The following is a 21,480-nucleotide window of genomic DNA, read 5'->3' as shown; positions in this document are numbered from 1 at the left end:
GAAGCGTCTGGCACTGGCCACTGTCAGAGATGGGGTAGATGGACCATTAGCCTGACACAGAATGGCTTTTGTTATGTTAATGATTGTCCAGAAAGTTATTTGATCCAAATAAGTAGGATAAAAGAATTTTACAAGGCTTTTTCATATGATGTTAAGTTTGTCTTAATATATTGTATATGCACAATGTGGTTGAGTTACAATTGCTGTAGGAACCATATATTGAAACTTTTAGATTTTAATAATTCATATTTGAACTGTGTTATCTTATCATAGTTTCTTCCTTTAATTACCTAGTTTTTATTTTTAGATAACATTTTATTGTATTATATAGTCAAATAAATGCACTGAAACCCTTTACAAATGCAGATACCAGTCTGACATTCAGATAAATTAATTGCATGTTTGTAATTATTCAAAGGTATATGTTTATTTTAATATACAGATCTTTGAAGAAAATACGTGTCTGCAGATATATGCTGCATTACAAAGGTTGCTTTGTTAAAAAATTAGAGTACTGTATTACGCATGAACAGTTTGTAATTTTCAAACATTTATGACTTGTTTGTTAATATGGCAAAGGACCACAGGGAGATTTTCAAAGTCACAAATAACATTTAGTTATCCAACTGTCCTTGGGCCATTGAGGTCAATGCAAAGCTTTCCATGGACTTCTGAGGGCCTTACATCAGTCCCCAGAACTATTGCTATGTGCTATGATACTTCTGTAGAGATTTTTATAATTGGACGGTTATAGCTCCTCTGTCCCTATTTTCAGATTTACTGAATTATTATTAGGGCAGACCAGTTTTGTTAAGGACATTTGTTAAAACGTAGAGGTTTGCAGCATTTATAATGTTACTAAAACTAAATATATTGTGGAGTTTTTAAATATTTAGTGTGATTTTAATTGATAAACCCAATAAGATGGTGTAACTTTTCAACATGTTTCAATTTGTTTTTAACTTTAGAGTATGTGAGCTTCTACAAGGTGGAGCCATAATGAATAAATTTTACCAGCCTCATGAAGCCCATATTCCCTACCTCCTACAACTGTTTATAGACTACAACCTGTATGGAATGAATTTAATAAACCTGGCTGCTGTCAAATTCAGAAAAGCAAAGAGAAGAAGTAAGGTGTTTATTTCTCAAGGCTAAATCATAAATAATTGTTTTGTAGATTCAAACCACTGCTTCCAAAATGGATCAACATTAGGTTTCAGATTTTACCATTCTTTGCTCTGACTTAAATACAGTTTTGTGTATTATCTGTGTACTGTATATTATTCATTTATAGCTTTGCCTTCTTCATCAAAATTCACTTTGAGCTTTCTCTCATTGTTCTAATTTGTGCATGTTTTCTGGACTTAAAAAACAAAATAGAGTGGGAAAAGGGCCACTTAGAGACACATGAGCTGTTGCATAACTATCAAGGCATATGCTACCTATGACAGATGTGGATTTGAATGTCAAGTCACAAAAGTTAGGCACCTGTTTTCCAGTCCAAAATTATAAGGGAAGCTTTTTCAGCTTGTACCACAGTTTATCTTTAGTTGAAGAATTCATGTAGAGGTTAAAAGAAAAGGAATACTTGTGGCACCTTAGAGACTAACAAATTTATTTGAGCATAAGCTTTCATGAGGTTAGTTGATTGATTGCATTGTTTAAATATTTTTGCTATTCATTCTTTCAGTTGTGCCCTAGATCCTTTGTGGTTTGTTCTTTATTGTAGTGGCACATTCATGAAGTTATAGCTAGGTTATGTTGTTATCCTCTGACAAAATTTTTAATGAAAGTGCTTCTAATTTATTATACCACTGCTGTTTTCTCCAGGTTAAAATTTGCAATATTTATGTCTGAGAAAGGGAGACATTTTTAACTCTCCCTTTGAAAGATCAGTTTGGCATGCTGTACTTCAAATTCCCATGACATAAAAGTATAATTTGCAAATGATTACTCCATAATGTGATATAAATACTTTTAGTATTTTGATGGGGAGAGAGAAAAGGGAGGGACAAAATTGACTGAGATTTAGAAAAATAACTACGGACTGTCCATTTTTGGTGCGTTATTTAAACAAAAATGTAGAGTTGTGTCTTTTATCTGTCAGAGCTACAAAATAATGAGTTTAAAGGAATTGTTAAAAATTATTTGCATCAGAAATGGTAAATAGTCGTCTATATGATTTTAAATTGTGGTTCCCTTTTTATTTTTACACACACACACACACACACATACACATACACATACACACACACACACACACACTCAAATCAAAGCATTTTAAATCACCAAGTGGAAAGCCCCCATTTAAATCAACTTTTTCTTTGTATTTTAGTTATTTTCTAAAGAAAGATGTAGTCTCATTGGTTAATATAACTGTTAAAACATGTTCATTTACAACTAAATAGAGCCTCTATGCTAGATTTGGTACATCTTTTTGATACCAAAGAGGGTACTTTATAACTATATATTTAAGGAGTTATATAACTTAATATTTTCAGATTCTTATTCAATGTACATTTTTAGAATGTTAGAAAATGGTGAATGATCTACTGCTTATTTACTAAGTAACTTTTTGCTCATGATTTGCATCAAGCTGCATTAGGATGGTAACTGGAATTTAATTAAACACACAAAACAGCATATAAAATATATTTTTATTAAACAAAACAAGCCCTTAATATAGTACATGACATATTGTACCATATTTATAAAGCTTGACATTAAAAGTTCGGTATTTTCCCCAGTTATTTCTGTATATTGAAAAGCAGCCTTTAACTCAAAAGTTTTTGATAGAGGCTCATGGATTCAGCATATATATTTTTTTATTTAAATGTTTTAGGAGACTATCATAAGTTTAGGCCTAAACATATTTGAATTAAATTTGGATTTAATTTTAAATGAATTTATTTAAAAAAATAAAAAAATTATAGTTTAAATACGAATTAAAAAATTTATTTAAATAAAAAAATCTAATTTTTTTTAAATCATCACTTTTTATCCACCCTGAGACAGACAGACACACTCTGTTATGAAGCCCCTTATAGCCATTTATTTTAAATATATCCAAAAAGCTCTTGGAACCCTTAACCTGTCCACGCTCAGGAATAATTCAACCCTCTTGCTGTTCTATATGTTGGGAGCAGTGGGAGGTCAGAGGACTGCAACTCTGATAAGGAGAAAAGATCTTCAAGGGGAATAATCCATGGGGCCCTACATCCAGTCATTGGGAGGAAAAGGGGAGAAGCAGGATCAGGTACTTGCATTCTTCCCAAGATACCAAAAGAGCCTCCCAGAGGCAGGCAGATAGGGTGTAGGCAGTGTTCCCTCTAATTTTTTACGTCCATGTGCGTAATTAATTTTCTTATGTGCACCAATATGGAGTGATGTGTGGTAGGGATGGGGCCGAGGGGTTCGGAGTGCGGGAGGGGGCTCAGGGCTGGGGCAGAGGGTTGGGGTGCAGTGGGGTGAGGGCTCTGGCTGGGGGGTGCGGCTCGTGTGGGGCCAGAGATGAGGGGTTCGGGGTGCAGGAGGGAGCTCAGGACTGGGGCAGAGGGTTGGGATGCAGGGGGTGACCCCACTACATTTTCCAATATTAAAGCAACATGCTGTTCTCCTTCAGGTTCATCATTTTTAAATGACAAAACCATGACAGTAATCTCCCCTTGAGGTAGCCTGGATGTACAGTAGAGGCTCAGAATATCAGTTTTACACTGAGCGCATCATGTTGGAAACTAATGAACAGCCTTCAATGTGGCATTTAAGCCTGGGTCTGATGGGAAGGGAGGAAAGAAGCTAAGAAAAAGACAAAACAGTTGCTGAGACAGAACTGCCAATGACAGAAAAAAAGGAGTCAAGGGGAAACACTGAGAAACTTATGCAGAAGCAAGGGAGATAGACAGAAATAGAGAGAGACTGGTGAAAGTGGAACAAATGGTGCCCTGGATTGCTAAAATCACTAGGAGCTGGGGGCTCCGGCTGTGGGACAGGCTCTGGGATGGGGATGGGATGAGGGGTTTGGGGTGCAGGCTGTCCTGGGCTGCAGTGGGGGGAGAGGACTACCCCCAGCCCTCTCTCCCCGCAGCAGCTTGGGGCCAGGTAAGAGGCGCCTCTCCACGGCAGTTCCAGCTGGACTGGGCTGGAGGAGGGGCGCCTCTCCACAGCCACGGCAGCTCTGGTGGGGCTGGCTGGGTCAGGCTGGGGGAGGGGCACCTCTCCCCACCTGCACGGCCCTTGGTAGCCTGCTGCACAGCTGCGCAGCTTACAGGGAACTTAGATGTAGGGAACACTCTCTTCTTCCGTCCTCCCTTCAGAGGTCTAGTTGTCTAAATGTGGGGAGAGGAAAACAACATTCAGATGTCACACTTGGCTTATAGGTGGGCTCAAAGAGTTGTGGCCAGTTTCATTACCTGTGGAAACAAGTCTTTGGGTCTCTAATCTCTTTCTCCGCCTCTTGCTTTACACGGGCTGTGCCTAGCCTCTCAGCTCCTTGTCAGGTCTGCTGTTTTTAATCTATTATCTGGAAGGGTGAACAAAAAACGACTATCAGGCTAGCCCCTTAATTTCTCTCCCATCTTTAAGTCTGAGAGGTCTAGTTCCTGAATGGAGGAGAGTTTGGACAGGGAGAGTGGGTGTAACCAAATGATGCACATGCCTGTTTCTTCTTCCCCTGTGGGCAGTACCACAGATTGTCCTGGCAGGGAGTAGCAAATCCAGTATCAGTCCTGTACCTAACTGTGTTTGTGGGAATCAAACCAAGATGGTTGATTTACACAGGCAGTCCTGCTACTCAGACAACTGTACCATTTTGGAAGTATGATTGCTAAATAGGCAAATCCATGGTGAGGGGCAATGTGGTATTCTCAGAACTTGCCTGCATATGTCTGGAGGAAGCAGGTATGTCTGTTCCCTCCTTCTCAGTGTGGTATATTAGTGGGGGGAAAGGTCCCCCATCATACCTGCTGAAGACCTGGAATCTTCAGCAGTTGAGTTTCCTCTTTTGCCATGAACCCTAGGGGTTCACGAACATTGCTGTAGGAGCTAGACTTTATTCCAGGAGTGGGAAGATGACAATAGGGGTGCCCTTAAATCTTCACAAATAACTTCTTAAAAATAGACTCAGATTGGATTATTACTGAAAATGACCCTTACTTTTTTGATTTATTTGCAAGGTGGAGGTTGTTTTAAAAAAAAAAAAAAAAAGTAGCAGTAGTAGGGGCAAGAATGCTTTAAAACCATTATTGCTTCAAGAAAATACATTTTCAAAATAAAATACTATTTTTCCTAGTACGTGGTCTACAGGTAAAATGTTGATTAAATACTTATTTAGCAGATTCAGTACTATACCTTTAAAACACACAAATGCTTACTGAGTCCTATTGTGTGTGTATTCAAAAGTGTGTATGAAGCTGTGTTTCTAAATGATGCATGGTGCGTATCAGTGAACATGCAACTAATTTTGGAGAAGAAAAAAAGTATTTACGTTCATCTAAATATATATTTACCCAAGGGACTGACACTTGTCTCCTGGATCACTAATAGATTTTCGTTAACAAATATGGAAGATTTTCTTGTTGAAGGATATAAATTAAATTTAAAAAACTGTTGGTGTGTGCCACAAGCCAATAAAAGTTGAGAAAATCTGAAATTCAAGTTGATCTTTAGTGTGGAAGTGGGAGACTTGAGTAATCTTTTTGGAGTCTGTTTTTGCTGTTGTCAAACAGCAAAAGCAAAACTGTTGTTTCTAGTGCCACTGCCTGTGTGTGCTTCATCGTTCCTTCCTCTGAAGAGTTAAGTTCCACAAGGAGACCACAAGAGGAGGTAGTAAATCTTCAGAGGGCACTTCCCCAGCTTGACCCTGGAGCACAATTCCTTAAACTGAAACCTCTGAGCAAACTTATACAGTCCTTTCTTTATCTGTAGGTCAGACACCATCTGCTTTCACTGCAGATTTCTACTTACTGTTATGGACACCACATCTGGAATACATTGTGTATTCTCTTTCCGTTCAGGGCATAAGAAAGACGAAAAGTGCTAAGTAATGTTTGGAGTTTTATCTGGTATCTGATTTCTATTGGGAGGTTGGCTGAGGCCCCAGGCATTTGGGAATCCTGAGGGAGTTTAGATCAGAGATGACAAATAATTTCCCTTGAAGCTCCCTTAAAAAGCAAAAGAAGAAAAGTAGTTTACAGCTTTAATTTTAATGATTTCATCATATGCTGTGAATATTTGTTTTTCTTTTTTTGGTGGGTGTCCATGTGAATCTATTCATAGGTAGAGAAATTATCAGTAAGGTAAAGGGTAGTGTGATTCCTTTTTGAAGTTTGTCACACATGTTGTAAAGCATTTCTTTCCTTCTTTCAAAGCATTCATATTGCTAGTGCAAACCTATAACTTTAAAAGGGTAATTAAGTGTGCAAATAAAAATGTAAAGTATTGTAAAACTAACATGATTCCTTATATGTTTCTGTTTCTAGGTGATACTTTAGATGGAATTGGATATTACAAAGATAATTTGCCAGAAAATTCTGTTACTGGAACTTTTTTTCGTTGGGAAGAGGATGACATACCAAGGTCAGCATCTCTAAACAACTTTTTAAAAAAAAAATACACTAATATGTAGAGAAGCAGAAACTTATAGGCAGTTAAATATATTCATCCATGAATGACTTCTGAATTCCATTGTTAATTTTAATTATCCCAGTATGCCATTTTTCTTTCTGCAAAGAATGCAAAAATTAGTCACAACGTAGGTAATAATTTTGTGTGACTTTAGTTTTGTATGAAGAGGACTCATTTAACCATCATCTCTTTTTCAGGATTTTGTTACTTGGTTGTAAAAACTCACTGTAGTATAAAACTTGAAATACAAATGTAAAATTCAGATGTCAGTTATTTTTAAAATAAACTTTCCAACTATTGGCATTTGATTAAAGATCAAATAAAAAAAATTATTTCAGAGAATATTTACATCTTCATTCATAAATTCAAATTTTTGTAATCACCCCTGCACTAATGTGAATAGTGGACCATCAAACTACACTTAGCTGCTGGTTCCTAAAGACAGCAGCAACCAATCAGAGCTTTAAAGTCTCTTGCACTCTTCTAGTTTTCCATGAGTTTCCTAGTCTTCAGTTAGTTGCCTGTAAAGATGGTTGCAACAGCTTTACAGAAATGTGTGTTTGTGTGCTCTCCAGAAAAGGAAGATGGAAAAGAGCGTGAAAAATACCTCGTGCTGCTTAGAGCTATGTAATGTACCACAGCAGGTTCATTCCCTGAGCCACCTTCTAAACTTTTTCACAGGTCTTGTATCTGCTCACATTTTCAGAAAACTTGAGAGCATTCCTTTCCTTTCAATCCTCTTTGAGTGGCTTCTGCTTTTTTTTCACTTGTATGGATCAAAGTACCTGTGCTATGAGATTCCAGAATCTTCTGGTGAGGACTGTGTTGGTGCTACTCATCTCCCCCTCCTCACTGGATGAAGGATTTTGAGGGTATAAAGGGAGTGACGTCAACCATTCTTCAGTTCCTTCTAATTGCTTATGATGCAGTGAGCTTGAATCCCCTGTGATGTTCTCAATATTTCTTTTATCGTTTTTTTTTCTTTCTGCCCTTTGAGGACTATTTTTATCTATAGTTAGTCAGCTTTTCTGAAGAGAAGAGAAGAAAGGCAGGTGCCTGTAGAGCCTCAGAACCCACAAAAGTAGAAGAGCCACCTCACATTCTTGTTGATGTGTGAGCCTCTTTAGGTTTGGTTGACTAAGACTTGCCATCTATAAATCCAGCATCAACTTTGGAGATCCACTTACTATAGCGTCTAGTTGCCTTGTTTAAGTAGCACCACAATCACTGGATTAGTCCTGGTTGGCCAGGTTCAGTGCCAGGGATCCATCACTCTTCGACTTTGGAGAACCACTTGCTACAGCCCAAATGTGGTACTAGGGGTCTAGCATTGTCAACTATTCAGATCTGTTAAATGCACACATTCAAGAATTAAGAGCGTTTACAAAAATTCTCTGCCAATTCAGCTTATTTCGTATGCATCCATCCTTATGCATTTTAATCAGATCACAGGACAAATCATTGGCCATTGTCCTTGTGACAAAAGCGATGGACACATGGAATATTTAAAGACTATTATATCAACTTTATAAACGTTATACGTATCTTTATTTAGTGATTGTATTCCTGACTAAATAGGGGAGCTAAAAGTTTTCCAGCAGGAACTAAAAACACTGGGCGGATAATTAATGTACACCCCTAATGCAGGTAACAAGTTTGTGGAAGTGTCACTCTTGCCCTCCCCTTACACTCTCTGTCCTGGTTCAGTAGGCCTGCATATAAAGCACTGTAAACTATATAAAGAGACTACTCTTCTCAGGAAGCGGGTCAGTCATCCTCAGTCCAAGAACTGACATTAGACTTGTGACCAAGAGAGGCAGACCATGTGGAGTATTAAAAGTACTTTAAATCCTAGCAGTCTCCATATGGAAGACAGATAACTGCCAGGTAAGCTACACCTGTATAAGCTGTTTATTGTTTTTTAAGATGTGTTGTCTCTGTAATGCTTTTGGTCTGCAATAATAATACTTTGCTTTTTGAAAGTTTGCTGGTCACTTGCTAACTTTGTCATTGCCCCTGAGAGAACAGAAATGCAGGTTCAGAAATAAAAGTCCTGTATCAAAGTCAGACCTGCTGAGATAATTGCAGTGAATTGCGGGAGTCTGCAGCCTAAGTCCCTGATCTGAAAAGAGAGGACTGTGGGATCTTGCCTGTCTAGAGAAAGTTGACTGTTAAAGGCCTGAGGAGGTACCTAAGTGGGGTACCTTCAAGAAGGTTGCAAAGGGATCAGAGGTTCAGTAACTCTGGGAACTGAGCAGTCCTGATCAGCAGTTGGTGATAGGGAAAGCCAGACTTCTGGAAGAAATAAGTTGAATTGACTGGAAGGGCATCTCAAAGCCCTGCAAGTTTTCTGTGTCACAGGAAAACAAAATACAGTAGTTACTGATCTCAGTCATCAGTCAGTCTGTCCAAGAAATGTGGCATGTAAAACATGAGAGACTTCAGATATTAGAAGCTGGCCACAAGTGCCAAAAAAATGTGAATCTTCTGCTCCAGATGTAGTTTTTCAAGAGTACTCCTCATTCTGGTGGAACAGATTTTAAGTGTATGAGTTCTCTCTCCTTTTTTTAAAGCAGAAATTTTTAAGAGAAATAAAAACGACAGAGCTTTGCTATGTAACCCTTCTGCCTGTCAAAGTTGGCAGCAACAAGGGCCAGGTTCAGTATGTAGGGGTTCCATTCCAATAACACAATGCAAAACCAGCTCGAGCCCCCACCCAGTGACCTGGGACAAATATATACCACCCCCGCTGGGCGCCTCCAAGAGGCAATACTTCCCCTCTCGCAAGCACATAGTCTGAGTATAGCAAAAAGCCTTTTAATAACAGAGAGAAACAATGTGGCATTATGTTGGGGGAAACACCACCGACAGGATTCATAACACAACCCATGAGCAAAAAACCCACCCCAAGCAAATTGGGGCGTGTCCTTTCCCTTTGTCCAGCAACCGAAAGTCCCAACGACCCAAAAGTCTCTGTCCCTGGTCAGGGCAGCTCCAGAGTTCGAAAGTTTATCTGCAGAATTATAGCTCCCAACCTGAGTAGAGTTTGGGGGGGGGGGTTAAGGAGCACCTTATGTGGTCCACAGCTGATGGCCCCACCTCTCCATGGGGCTCCGCTCTGCCAGCCACCCCATGAGCTGCTCTAGGCATCCAACAAACTGCTCTGCTCCACCAGCCGCTCTGCTTGCCATCCCGCAAACTGCAATGCTCTGCTCTGCTCACCATCCCGCAAACTGCTGTGCTCCACAAGCCGTTCTGCAAACTGCTCCACCATATATCTTCAGGCTCCCCCACTATTTAACACAACACTCAGTGATTTCAGCTCTTAGTAAGTTTAGCTTTTTTGTGATTTCAGCTTGTAGTAGGGGAGCCTCAGTGCTGGTGCACCATTAGCCCAGAGTGAATTCAGCTCAGCAGCCTGTAACTAGACTCCTAATGGAAACAAAATTAGCTCTGATATTCCACAGTGGAGGAGAGGAGGAAGTGCAATTAGCATGTAAGGCCCTCACCAGGGGACCCATGCCACCAAGTATTAATACCTGTCCCCAGCCTCTCTCAATTCACAGAGTTTTGGAACCCATCTCCCTTGCCTAGCAAGTGCTACTTAGTTGATGGCGAGTCTCTCCATCATAACAAAAGGCCAAGTACAGTTCCACTGTCCTTGATTCCCATAATCAGGGTAATAACAATTTATTCTTCCTGCCCCAATAACAGAGACACTGGGGATCCCACAGCAGCCAAAGTGACCATTTGGGCAGCTATGGGCTCATTCTAGGCGGGGTGGGTGTGCCTATGCAAATGAGATCAGCCCCTGAAGTTCTTTTCCACAACTTGCCACACCTCACCACCAGATGTCAGGGTGGAGCTCATCCTGACTCTGCTTACAGCTATAATAATGCCTCCAAACTGGCAACGGAGGGCATGAGATGTAAACCCAATACAGATTTAATAGTTTTATTAAGATAATGTTGAAATAAAAAGGAAACGGTACAGAGTTCAAGCATAGAAGTTTCTGGTTATCAGGGAATAAGGTACAGATTATCAAGGGGTGCGAAATTTGCTTAGGAGCTGGTGGTGTAAGGAATACATAATCTGCAGTCTCCCTGATTGGGGGTAAAAGTTTAACCGGTCAAAGTACAGACATTGAGATGTGGGGGTATGTTGTCCATATAGTGGCTATGTTCAGGTGTGGAGTATAATGAGCGGATATGATGATGGGGATGGATCTACCCTCATTTGGTGGGATTTAATGTTCAGTGAGTTTATGGTTCCATTTCATACGGTCCAATGGAAAAAGTTTGCAGTCCCTTTCAGTCCCTCTCAGTCCCTTTCCCATAGTGGATGCACGATGTCGTACCGGCGCACACCTCCTGGTACTGTCGGTGGCCAGTGATGTGTTCGATGTAGATGTCCCTGGACCATCCGAGATCATGAGGCGCCGCATGAGCCGTGCGTAGCGTCGACCGATCCCACAGGTCCGCAGCACACACTCGTTGCAGGGGTCCCAAGCGCCCAGGGCTCCGACGATCAGGGCATCCATCTGCACCTCATAGCCCTTCGCTCTCAGGGTGTCGGCTGTGGGGCGTATTTTTCCAGCTTCCGAGCTCGGACTTCTCGGAAGGCTGGGGTCCTGTTCTCGAAGGGGACCGTGATGTCGACGAGGATGATCTTTTTCTGGGCCTCGTCGGTGACTACCACATCGGGTCACAACGGGCTGTCAGTGCCGGGGATGGCGCAGTTCACGGCGACCTCCCCCAGGCGCGGTGCGATGGCTTTCACTAGGCGGTCCTGGATGGCCTTGTGGCGCAGCTGCCAGGCTGTGGAGTGGGGCTTGCAGCTGCACAGGACATGGGGCAGGGGTCTCGTTGGAGAAGCCACACTTCCTGCAACGCTTGTCTTGGTTCCCGTGGCGGACAGCTCCGTTGAGCGGGACGCAGTTGAGCCGGGCGCGGTGGATGAACCGCCAGTCGGCGAAATGGGTGAAGCCGCCCCCGGCGAGGAAGTGGTTGCTGGCGTCCCACTTGCTGGTCAGCTCGAAGGCTTTACCCTGGTCCGGTTTACGTTTCAGGGCTTCCATGTACAGCAAGTGGATGGCTGCCTTCAGGGTCCTCTCTAGCATGCCCCTGGCGCTCCGGGTGACGATGGTGTTGTCCTCAGACCTGATCTATTACAGGTCTTGCTATTCCCTTATTTGCAGATCTACCCTATCAGGGGGCATATTTTTACCTAGAAAAAGATTTGTGCTTTCTGCTTAGTTAGTAAAGGAAGGGACTGAAATGCTAGCCATAGGAATTTTTTTAGAGTAGATGACTGAATCTGAGGGTTTTCACCTGGCCAAGAACTAAACATGACAATGGTCTGAGGTCAATGGCTTGCTATTTTTCAGTCCTGCACCAGTCCTGCATAGAGTTTAAGGCCTGAAGGGCTATTATAATAATCTATTCTGGCCTGCATAATATAAGCCATAGAATTTTATCAAGGGATACCTACATCAAGCCCAGAAGTTCTGGCTGAGTTAAGGCATATCATTTTAGAAGTACATCCAATCTTGATTTTAAGACTACAAGTGATGGAAGATCCAAAACATATCTATGTAAATTGTTCCAATAACGATCAGATAGTCAGTTTAAATCAATTTAATATGTGCTGCATTGATTTTTGTATAGTTCTAATTTTTTAATCAAAATGTTGTACAGTACTAAGTCAAATGCCTTAGAGAAGTCTAAGTATATGATTTGTCAACCAAACTTGTGATCTCAAAAAATGATATCAGGTTTGTCTGGCAAGGTATATTTTCCATAAAACTGCATTTATTGGCATTAATTATGCTGCCAACCTTGAATTCTTTACTAATTACATCTCTCATCAACTTTTCTATGCTTTTTCTTGAGATCAGTGTCAAGCTAACTAGCTTATCATTACTCACAGGGAAGATAATTGATGATTTTTTTTAAATAAAAATTTGATTTTTTTAAATTTAAAATTAAATTCATTTTTCTTTTCAAAAATCTATTTAAAATTAAATTTGAAATTATGACAACCTATGTTAAGACCTAAACTTGCAATAATTTATTAAAATATTTTAAATAAAAAATATTAAGCAATATATATTTGCTGCCAAAGTTTTAAAGAGTCAGATCATTGAACTGAGCTGAGCACATGGAACCAAAGTTTGCTGAAGTACTACATTAGCTTTTATGCAGTTGTGTTGGTCCTAGGATATTATTGAGAAAAATTAGGTGAGTCAATATCTTTTATTGGACCAACTTCTATTGGTCAGAGAGACAAGCTTTCGAGTTACACAGAGCCTTTCTTCGGCTCTGGGAAAGATACTCTGAGCATCACAGCTAAATACTAAGTGGAACAGATTGTTTAGCATAGGTAGTTAGCACATATTCTAAGGAACCATTCAAGGTGGAGTGGCCTGTTAACACCTCTGTAGTCATAGAACAAAAAGGGGTATGAGGTAGTGGGTTATGGATTGTGGTAATAAGCCAAAAATCCAGTCTCTGTTCTGTCCATGATTTTTAGTGTCTAGCACAGTTATGAATTTAAGCTTTTCAGGCTCATCTTTTGAAAGTGTTGTGCAGGTTTATTTTGAGGATGAGGACTGATAGGTCAGATATAGAGTGATCACTTTGTGAAAAGTTTCAGAGTAGCAGCCGTGTTAGTCTGTATTCACAAAAAGAAAAAGAGTACTTGTGGCACCTTAGAGACTAACAAATTTATTTGAGCATAAGCTTTCGTGAGCTACAGCTCACTTCATCGGATGCTGTAGCTCACGAAAGCTTATGCTCAAATAAATTTGTTAGTCTCTAAGGTGCCACAAGTACTCCTTTTCTTTTTGTGAAAAGTGTTTTTTGTCTTTTATCATTTTCCTGTGTGAGTTCATTCAAGAGAGTAGTGATTGTCTGGTTTCACCCACATAGTTGTTGTTGGGGCCTTTAGTGCTCTGGATAAGGTATACCACATGTTATGATAGGCAGATTTAGGATCCATGGATCTTGAAAGGTGTGTTGCAGGGAGGGCGGGGGTTGATCATTGTAGCAGTAGAAATATGTCTTCAGGTTGCATCTGTTATTCTGGCAAGGTCTGGGGCCGCTTTAAGTGGATGTCTCCTGGTCTGTCGGTGGGGAGCCTGCTTCTGGTTGATGACCTTGGACAGGTAGGGGAGTTGTTCAAAGGTCAGTTTTTGACAGCAGTAGCTTCTTCAGCAGATGCAGAGAAAGTATTTTCTTCTTTTCAGTTTATTCAACTCTTTCAGTTCAATGACTAATTTATTTAAAGTTAAGAAAGTAATTGGGAGTTGAAAAAGCAGGAAAACTTGTATTCCACTTCCAATATCTGACTAATGCCTTGTTTACGCTACAGAGTTAAGTCAAATTAAGTTACGTCGACTATCATATGCTGCTTTAATTACATCGGTTGTGCATGTCCACACAACGCTCCTTTAATCGGCAGAGCCCGTCCCCAGTCAGTGCTCTTGCATCAACAAGAGAGCATTGCATCATGGGTAGCTATCCCACTGTGCAACTTGCAACCCTCTGCCACTGGGAGATCTCAGAATGAATTGTAATGCATCATGCAGACGTACTCATTGTTCCATGATGCAGTTCTTTCCTTTCCATTCCATCACGCCACAAGCTTCTGATTCGGTTTCATGCCGTTTTTAAACAGCCCTGTAAACTGTGCGCCCTTGATCTTTGCCTGAAAGCATGGATCCAGAACTGCTGACCAGTCTGGTGATGAGCGTTAAGAACACAGCATGACTAGTCCTACAGTATTTCATGAGCTGAGAAATAGAAAGAAAATCTGTGGTGCCTGCCCTGCTGTGTGTAATGGAAAGAAACAATTCAAGATTGCTGTTGACATTCATGGAACAGCTGCACATGGTGGACTGTTGGTATTGGGCTCGGGAAACAAGCACTGAGTAGTGAGAACATATTGTGATGCATGTATGGGGTGACAAACAGTGGCTGCCGAACTTTTGGATGCACAAAGCCACCTTCCTCGAACTGTGTGCAGAACTCACCCCTGCCCTGTGGCACAAGGACCACCAGAATGAGAGCTGCCATCACAGTGGAAAAGTGAGTGGCGATCGCTTTGTGGAAGCTGGCAAATCCAGACTGCTACCAGTCACTCACAAATCAGTTTGGGGTTGGAAAATCCACCATGGGAGTTGCGGTAAAGCAAGTGTGCTGGGCTTTTAATTGCCTCCTGCTATGAAGGACTGTGACTCTGGGTAATGTGCATGAAATAATTGATGGTTTTGCAGCAATGGGATTCCCTAACTGTGGTAGGGCAATAGATGGAATGCATATCCCAATTTTGGCACCAGACCGTCTTGTGATGGAGTACATCAACTGAAAGGGCTACTTTTCCATGGTCTTTACAGGCGCTGGTGGATCACCGGGGCCATTTCACGCACATCAATATGGGTTGTTGAGGGAAAATTCAAGATGCACGCATCTTTAGGAACACTGGACTATATAGAAAGCTACATACTGGGATTTCTTTCCAGAAGATTTCTATGCGGGATGGACCATATGCTCATAATGATCCTGGGAATCCCTTTGCTCACATGGCTCATGGAAGTAAGGGGGAAACCGAGAAGAAGCAAAGAGCTCTTCAACAACAGGCACTGAATAACTGTTGAATGTGCCTTTGGCAGATTAAAAAGTCGCTGGCTTTGCCTTTTTGGCAGGTTAAACCTCATTGAGGAAAATATTCCAATGGTCATAGCAGCCTGCTGTGCATCGCATAACATTTGCAAAGAGAAGGGGGAAAAGTTTCCCTAGAGGTGGAGTGTTGAGGTGGATCGGTTGGCTGGTGATTTTAAATGGTCAGATATCAGGGTAATTAGAGGAGCTCAGCAGGGGGGCTATTTGAATCAGGGAGGCTTTGAAGAAGTATTTTGACAATGAGTCCCAGTAATGTGTCTTTGTGATGCATTCGGCCAGGCACTGTTTAGTTGCTGCCTTGAATGATCCCTGTAATGCGTGCCTCCTGAAAAATAACTAAAAAGTACAAATGCGAAACAAGATTTAAAGCAATGATGTAAATCAAGATTTCTTGCTTCCTCATTTAAATCATGATTAAAATCAATGATTTATTCACTCTGATATAAATCATCCATCCTGGTTACACAAGTTATCCTGTTTGTTCTTATAAAAATTGGTTTTTCCAGTCCTCTGGAGCTAGCTCAGTATTCTAAAAATTGTTAAATATCAACATCAATGGATGAGAGTCATAAGAAAATAAGAATGACCATACTGGGTCAGATTAAAGGTCCATCCAGCCCAGTATCCAGTCTACCATCAGTGGCCAATGCCAGGTGCCCCATAAGGAGTGAACCTAACAGGTAATGATCAAGTGATCTCTCTCCTGCCATCCATCTCCACCCTCTGACAAACAGAGATGAGGGATACCATTCCTTACCCATTCTGGCTACTAGCCATTAATGGACTTAACCTCCAGGAATTTATCCAGTTCTCTTTTAAACCCTGTTATAATCCTATCCTTCACAACCTCAAGGAGTTAGCAAGGTGTTCCACAGGTTGACTGTGTGCTGAGTGAAGAACTTCCTTTTATTTGTTTTAAACCTGCTACCCATTAATTTCATTTGGTGGCCCCTAGTTCTTATATTATGGGAACAAGTAAATAACTTTTCCTTATTCATTTTCTCCACACCACTCATGATTTTATATATCTCTATCATATCCCCCACTTAGTCTCTTCTTTTCCAAGCTGAAAAGTCCTAGTCTCTTTAATCTCTCCTCATATGGGACCCGTTCCAAACCCCTAATCATTTTAGTTGCCCTTTTCTGAAGGGCAGTATATCTTTTTTGAGATGAGGGGACCACATCTGTATGCAGTATTCAAGATGTGGGCATACCATGGATTTATACAAGGGCAATAAGATATTCTCCATCTTATTCTCTATCCCTTTTTTTAATGATTCCTAACATCCCGTTTGCTTTTTTGACTGCCGCTGCACACTGCGTGGACGTCTTCAGACAACTATCCATGATGACTCCGAGATCTTTCTCCTGATTAGTTGTAGCTAAATTAGCCTCATCATATTGTATGTATAGTTGGGGTTATTCTTTCCAATGTGCATTACTTTACGTTTATCCACATTAAACTTCATTTGCCATTTTGTTGCCCAATCACTTAGTTTTGTGAGATCTTTTTGAAGTTCTTCACAGTCTGCTTTGGTCTTAACTATCTTGAGCAGTTTAGTATCGTCTGCAGACTTTGTCACCTCACTGTTTACCCCTTTCTCCAGATCATTTATGAATAAGTTGAATAGGATTGGTCCTAAGACTGACCCTTGGGGAACACCACTGGTTACTAACACCACTGGTTACCCCTCTCCATTCTGAAAATTTACCACTTATTCCTACCCTTTGTTCCCTGTCTTTTAACCAGTTCTCAATCCATGAAAGGATCTTCCCTCTTATCCCAGGACAACTTAATTTACATAAGAGCCTTTGGTGAGGGACCTTGTCAAAGGCTTTCTGGAAATCTAAGTACACTATGTCCACTGGATCCCCCTTGTCCACATGTTTGGTGACCCCCTCAAAGAACTCTAATAGATTAGTAAGACATGATCTCCCTTTACAGAAACCATGTTGACTTTTGCGCAACAATTTATGTTCTTCTATGAGTCTGACAATTTTATTCTTTACTATTGTTTCAGCTAATTTGCCCGGTACTGACGTCAAACTTACCGGTCTGTAATTGCCAGGATCACCTCTAGAGCCCTTCTTAAATATTGGCGTTACATTAGCTATCTTCCAGTCATTGGGTACAGTAGCTGATTTAAAGGGCAGGTTACAAACCACAATTAATAGTTCTGCAATTTCACATTTGAGTTCTTTCAGAACTCTTGGGTGAATGCCATCTGGTCCCAGTGACTTGTTACTTTTAAGTTTCTCAATTAATTCCAAAACCTCCTCTAGTGATACTTCAATCTGTGACAATTCCTCAGATTTGTCACCTACAAAAGATGGCTCAGGTTTGGGAATCTCTCTAACATCCTCAGCCATGAAGACTGAAGCAAAGAATTCATTTAGCTTTTCTGCATTGACTTCGTCGTCTTTAAGTGCTCCTTTTCTGTCTCAATCATCCAGTGGCCCCACTGGTTGTTTAGCAGACTTTCTGCTTTTGATGTAGTTAAAAAACATTTTGTTATTACCTTTTGAGTTTTTGGCTAGCTGTTCTTCAAACTAATTTGGCAGTGTTTATGCTCCTTTCTATTTACCTCACTAGGATTTGACTTCCACTTTTTAAAAGATGCCTTTTTATCTCTCATTGCTTCTTTTACATAGTTGTTAAGCCACGGTGGCTCTTTTTAAGTTCTTTTACTGTGTTTTTTAATTTGGGGTATAGTCAATTTTTAAAACTCTTGGTGCAAATTATTAGGTTCTGCATATTTCAGAATGTTTAACCTTAGCATTTTCTGTTTAACATGCTTCTTAGTTACTTTTGGAATAGGTAATATTTATCACTGTAAGTTGTGAATATATCATCCAGCCTCTTTCCAAATACGGAACAGTAATATTTATTGATTCTGCCTTTATGAACTCTGAAGGGCCTTTCCTGCCATTAACCTGAGTTAAGGACAGAGCATCAGTCTTAAATTTGAAATTCCTGTTCTTTCTCTTTAACAGAAATTGTATTAATTATTTTCTTAGAGAGCTATGCTCAAATATGAAGAAGCACTTCTAACCACGTAAAAATTTAATTATATCTGACATAAGATTTCATAGTCAATTTACTGGATTAGTGGTAATGTGATAAACTACCCAGTTTCCTTTACAGTCTAGAGACTGTGTGAGTAACAGGGCTTGAGAATCTTTCAGAAAATGTGCCTAGCCCCTTAAGTGAGCCGCTTAGCATCTTATATTAACATGAACATAAAAATGGCCATATTGGGTCAGACCTGTGGTCCATCTAGTCCAGTATCTTGTCTTCCAACAGTGGTGGCCAGTGCCAGATGCTTCAGAGGGATTGAACAGAACAGGGCAATTATCGAGTGATCCATCCCCTGTTGTCCACTTTCACCGTCTGACAGTCAAAGGCTCAGGGACGCCCAGAACATGGGATTGCATTCATTACCAGCCTGGCCAATTGCCATGGATATACCTATCCTCCATGAACTTATCTAATTCTTTTTTTAACCCAGTTATACTTTTGGTTTTCTCAACATCCTCTGGCAACAGGTTGACTGTGCATTGTGTGAAAAAGTACTTCCTTTGTTTGTTTTAAACCTGCTGCCTGTTAATTTCATTGGGTGACCCCTGGATCATGTGTTATGTGAAGTGGTAAATAACACTTCCCTATTCACTTTTTGCACGCCATTCGTGATTTTATAGACCTCTATCATATCCCTCCTTAGTCCTCTCTTTTCTAAGATGATCAGTCCCAGTCTTTTTAATCTCATATGGGAGCTGTTCCATGTCCCTAATAATTTTTGTTGCCCTTTGTACTTTTTCCAATTTTGTGTGCCGTTCTGGTCTCCCATGCTTAAGAAGGATGAATTCAAACTGGAACAGGTACAGAGAAGGGCTGCTAAGATGATCCGAGAATGGAAAACCTGTCTTATGAAAGGAGACTCAAAGAGCTGGGCTTGTTTAGCCTAACCAAAAGAAGGCTGGGGGGAGATATGATTGCTCTTTATAAATATATCAGAGGCATAAATACCAGGGAGGGAGAGGAATTATTTAAGCTCAGTACCAATGTGGACACAAGAACAAATGGATATAAACTGGCCATCAGGAAGTTCAGACTTGAAATTAGACAAAGATTTCTAATCATCAGAGGAGTGAAGTTCTGGAACAGTCTTCCAAGGGGACCAGTGGGGGCAAAAGACATATCTGACTTCAAGACTAAGCTTGATAAGTTTATGGAGGGGATGGTATGATGGGATAGCCTAATTTTGGCAATTAATTGATCTTTGACTATTAATGGTAAATATGCCCAATGGCCTGTGATGGGGTGTTGGATGGGGTGGGGTCTGAGTTACTACAGAGAATTCTTTCCTGGGTGTCTGGCTGGTGAGTCTTGCCCACGTGCTCAGGGTTTAGCTGATAAATGTATTTGGGGTCAGGAAGGAGTTTTCCTGCAGGGTAGATTGGCAGAGGCCATGGGAGTTTTTCGCCTTCCTCTGCAGCGTGGGGCACCTGTCACTTGCTGAAGGATTCTCTGCACCTTGAAGTCTTTAAACCACGATTTGAAGACGTCAATAGCTCAGACATAGGTTAGGGATTTGTTACAGGAGTGGGTGGGTGAGATTCTGTGGCCTGCGTTGTGCAGGAGGTCAGACTAGACGATCATAATGGTTCCTTCTGACTTTAAAGTCTATGATTCTACAATATATCTTTTTTGAGGTGGGGCAATCAGAACTGTACGCAGTATTCAAGTTGTGGGTGTATCATGGATTTATATAGTGGCATTATATTTTCTGTCGTCTTATCTGTCACTTTCCTAATAATTCCTACAGTTCTCTTCGCTTTTTGACTGCCACTATATTTATGTGGGTCTTTTCAGAAAACTATCCACAATGACCCCATGATCTCTTCCTTAAGTGGTAACAGCTAATTTAGACCCCACCGTTTTGTATGTATAGTTGAGATTAAGTTTTCCAATGTGCATTTATCAGCATTTAATTTCATCTGCCATTTTGTTGCCTGGTGACCCAGTTTTGTGAGATTCCTTTTTATAAAATCGTTATAAAATTAACCCATCTGACTGTGATATTTATTTCATTGCAGCTCTTTAATATTAGATGGTGTTGAACCACAGAGTACCTGCGAATTGGAGGTGGATGCTGTAGCTGCTGATATTTTAAATCGATTGGATGTTGAAGGTGAATTGCTAATTACTCTGTATGTAATGCTCTTCAGGGCAGGGATTTATATTGTCATATTATAATGCCTAGCACAATGAAGCCTAAACCCTGATTGCAGCATCTGATATACTGCATACAATATAAATAATAAGGCACTCAGATACTCTAGTGATGGAGTACAAAACTCTATGATAAACATGAACTATAAAATGGAAATTGGAGAGAGGAGAAAGCAGGTGATTAGAAGAATAGCAAAGCATCACAGGAACAACAGAGAATCTCAGTAATGGGGCTCAGGAGGTTTTTTTGGCCTGTTAAGAAAAAGATGTAAAATTTCAGTTATTTTGGTTTTCCACATCTTGCTTAATGAATGCTGAATTAATATTGGCATGGGTGCCAAAAGAAGCTATACTTTTGTCCACACAACTAAGTAGTAAGAGTCTTCAAAAGCAAGGGTTACTGCGGAATAAATAGAGGAATTACGCCAGAACTTTGCATTATACCAGTATGTCTAGGCAAGGTATGACTTGCAACGAACAGTGATGTGGCAAAAGCTATTAGTGGAAAAATATGCCATTGTCAGAGTTATTTAAAGAATTTGTTTCTTCACCCTGACAACCTTTTCTTGATGTGTTCTGGCATATTCTAGCCCAGATTGGCAGGAACCCTGGTTTGCAAGCTATATGGGAAGATGAAAAGCAGCGCCGGAGAGAGAAGAATGAATCTTCTCAGATTAGTCCATCTGATTCACAAGGTAAATGAAGTGTACAGTGATGTGCAGTTTGTCTATAGAACATTTTTATAGGAGAGGTGAGTAGGATACAGAGCTGAAGTTAATGCATTAAGTTTCAAGTTTTTTGAGATTTATTGTTTTTCTTTTATTGAAAGAGCATTTCCAATGTTTGTATTTTATTTTTATTTTAAAATATGATTCAAAATCATATTAATTAACAGAATATATTATACCCAACACAGGTTGTTGCCTGTGCTTTGTATAATAAAGT

At 40.4% G+C, this 21,480-nt stretch overlaps 1 protein-coding gene across 3 annotated transcripts in view; it reads left to right on the top strand.

Annotated features, from left to right (window-relative positions):
- REV3L (REV3 like, DNA directed polymerase zeta catalytic subunit) overlaps positions 1–21,480 on the top strand; it is a 251,239-nt gene that overhangs the window by 124,726 nt on the left and 105,033 nt on the right. For all 3 annotated transcript variants that reach the window (XM_073337056.1, XM_073337055.1, XM_073337057.1), the window contains exons 4-7: positions 969–1,129; positions 6,477–6,573; positions 20,400–20,494; positions 21,126–21,230. In XM_073337056.1, coding sequence (XP_073193157.1) covers positions 969–1,129; positions 6,477–6,573; positions 20,400–20,494; positions 21,126–21,230 — 458 coding nt within the window. The remainder of the gene's footprint in view (positions 1–968; positions 1,130–6,476; positions 6,574–20,399; positions 20,495–21,125; positions 21,231–21,480) is intronic.

Source organism: Lepidochelys kempii, chromosome 3 (assembly GCF_965140265.1).
Source record: "Lepidochelys kempii isolate rLepKem1 chromosome 3, rLepKem1.hap2, whole genome shotgun sequence".
NCBI lineage: Eukaryota > Metazoa > Chordata > Testudines > Cheloniidae > Lepidochelys > Lepidochelys kempii.
Note: the sequence above shows the minus strand (reverse complement) of the source record. Positions and strands in the feature narration are given on the sequence as shown.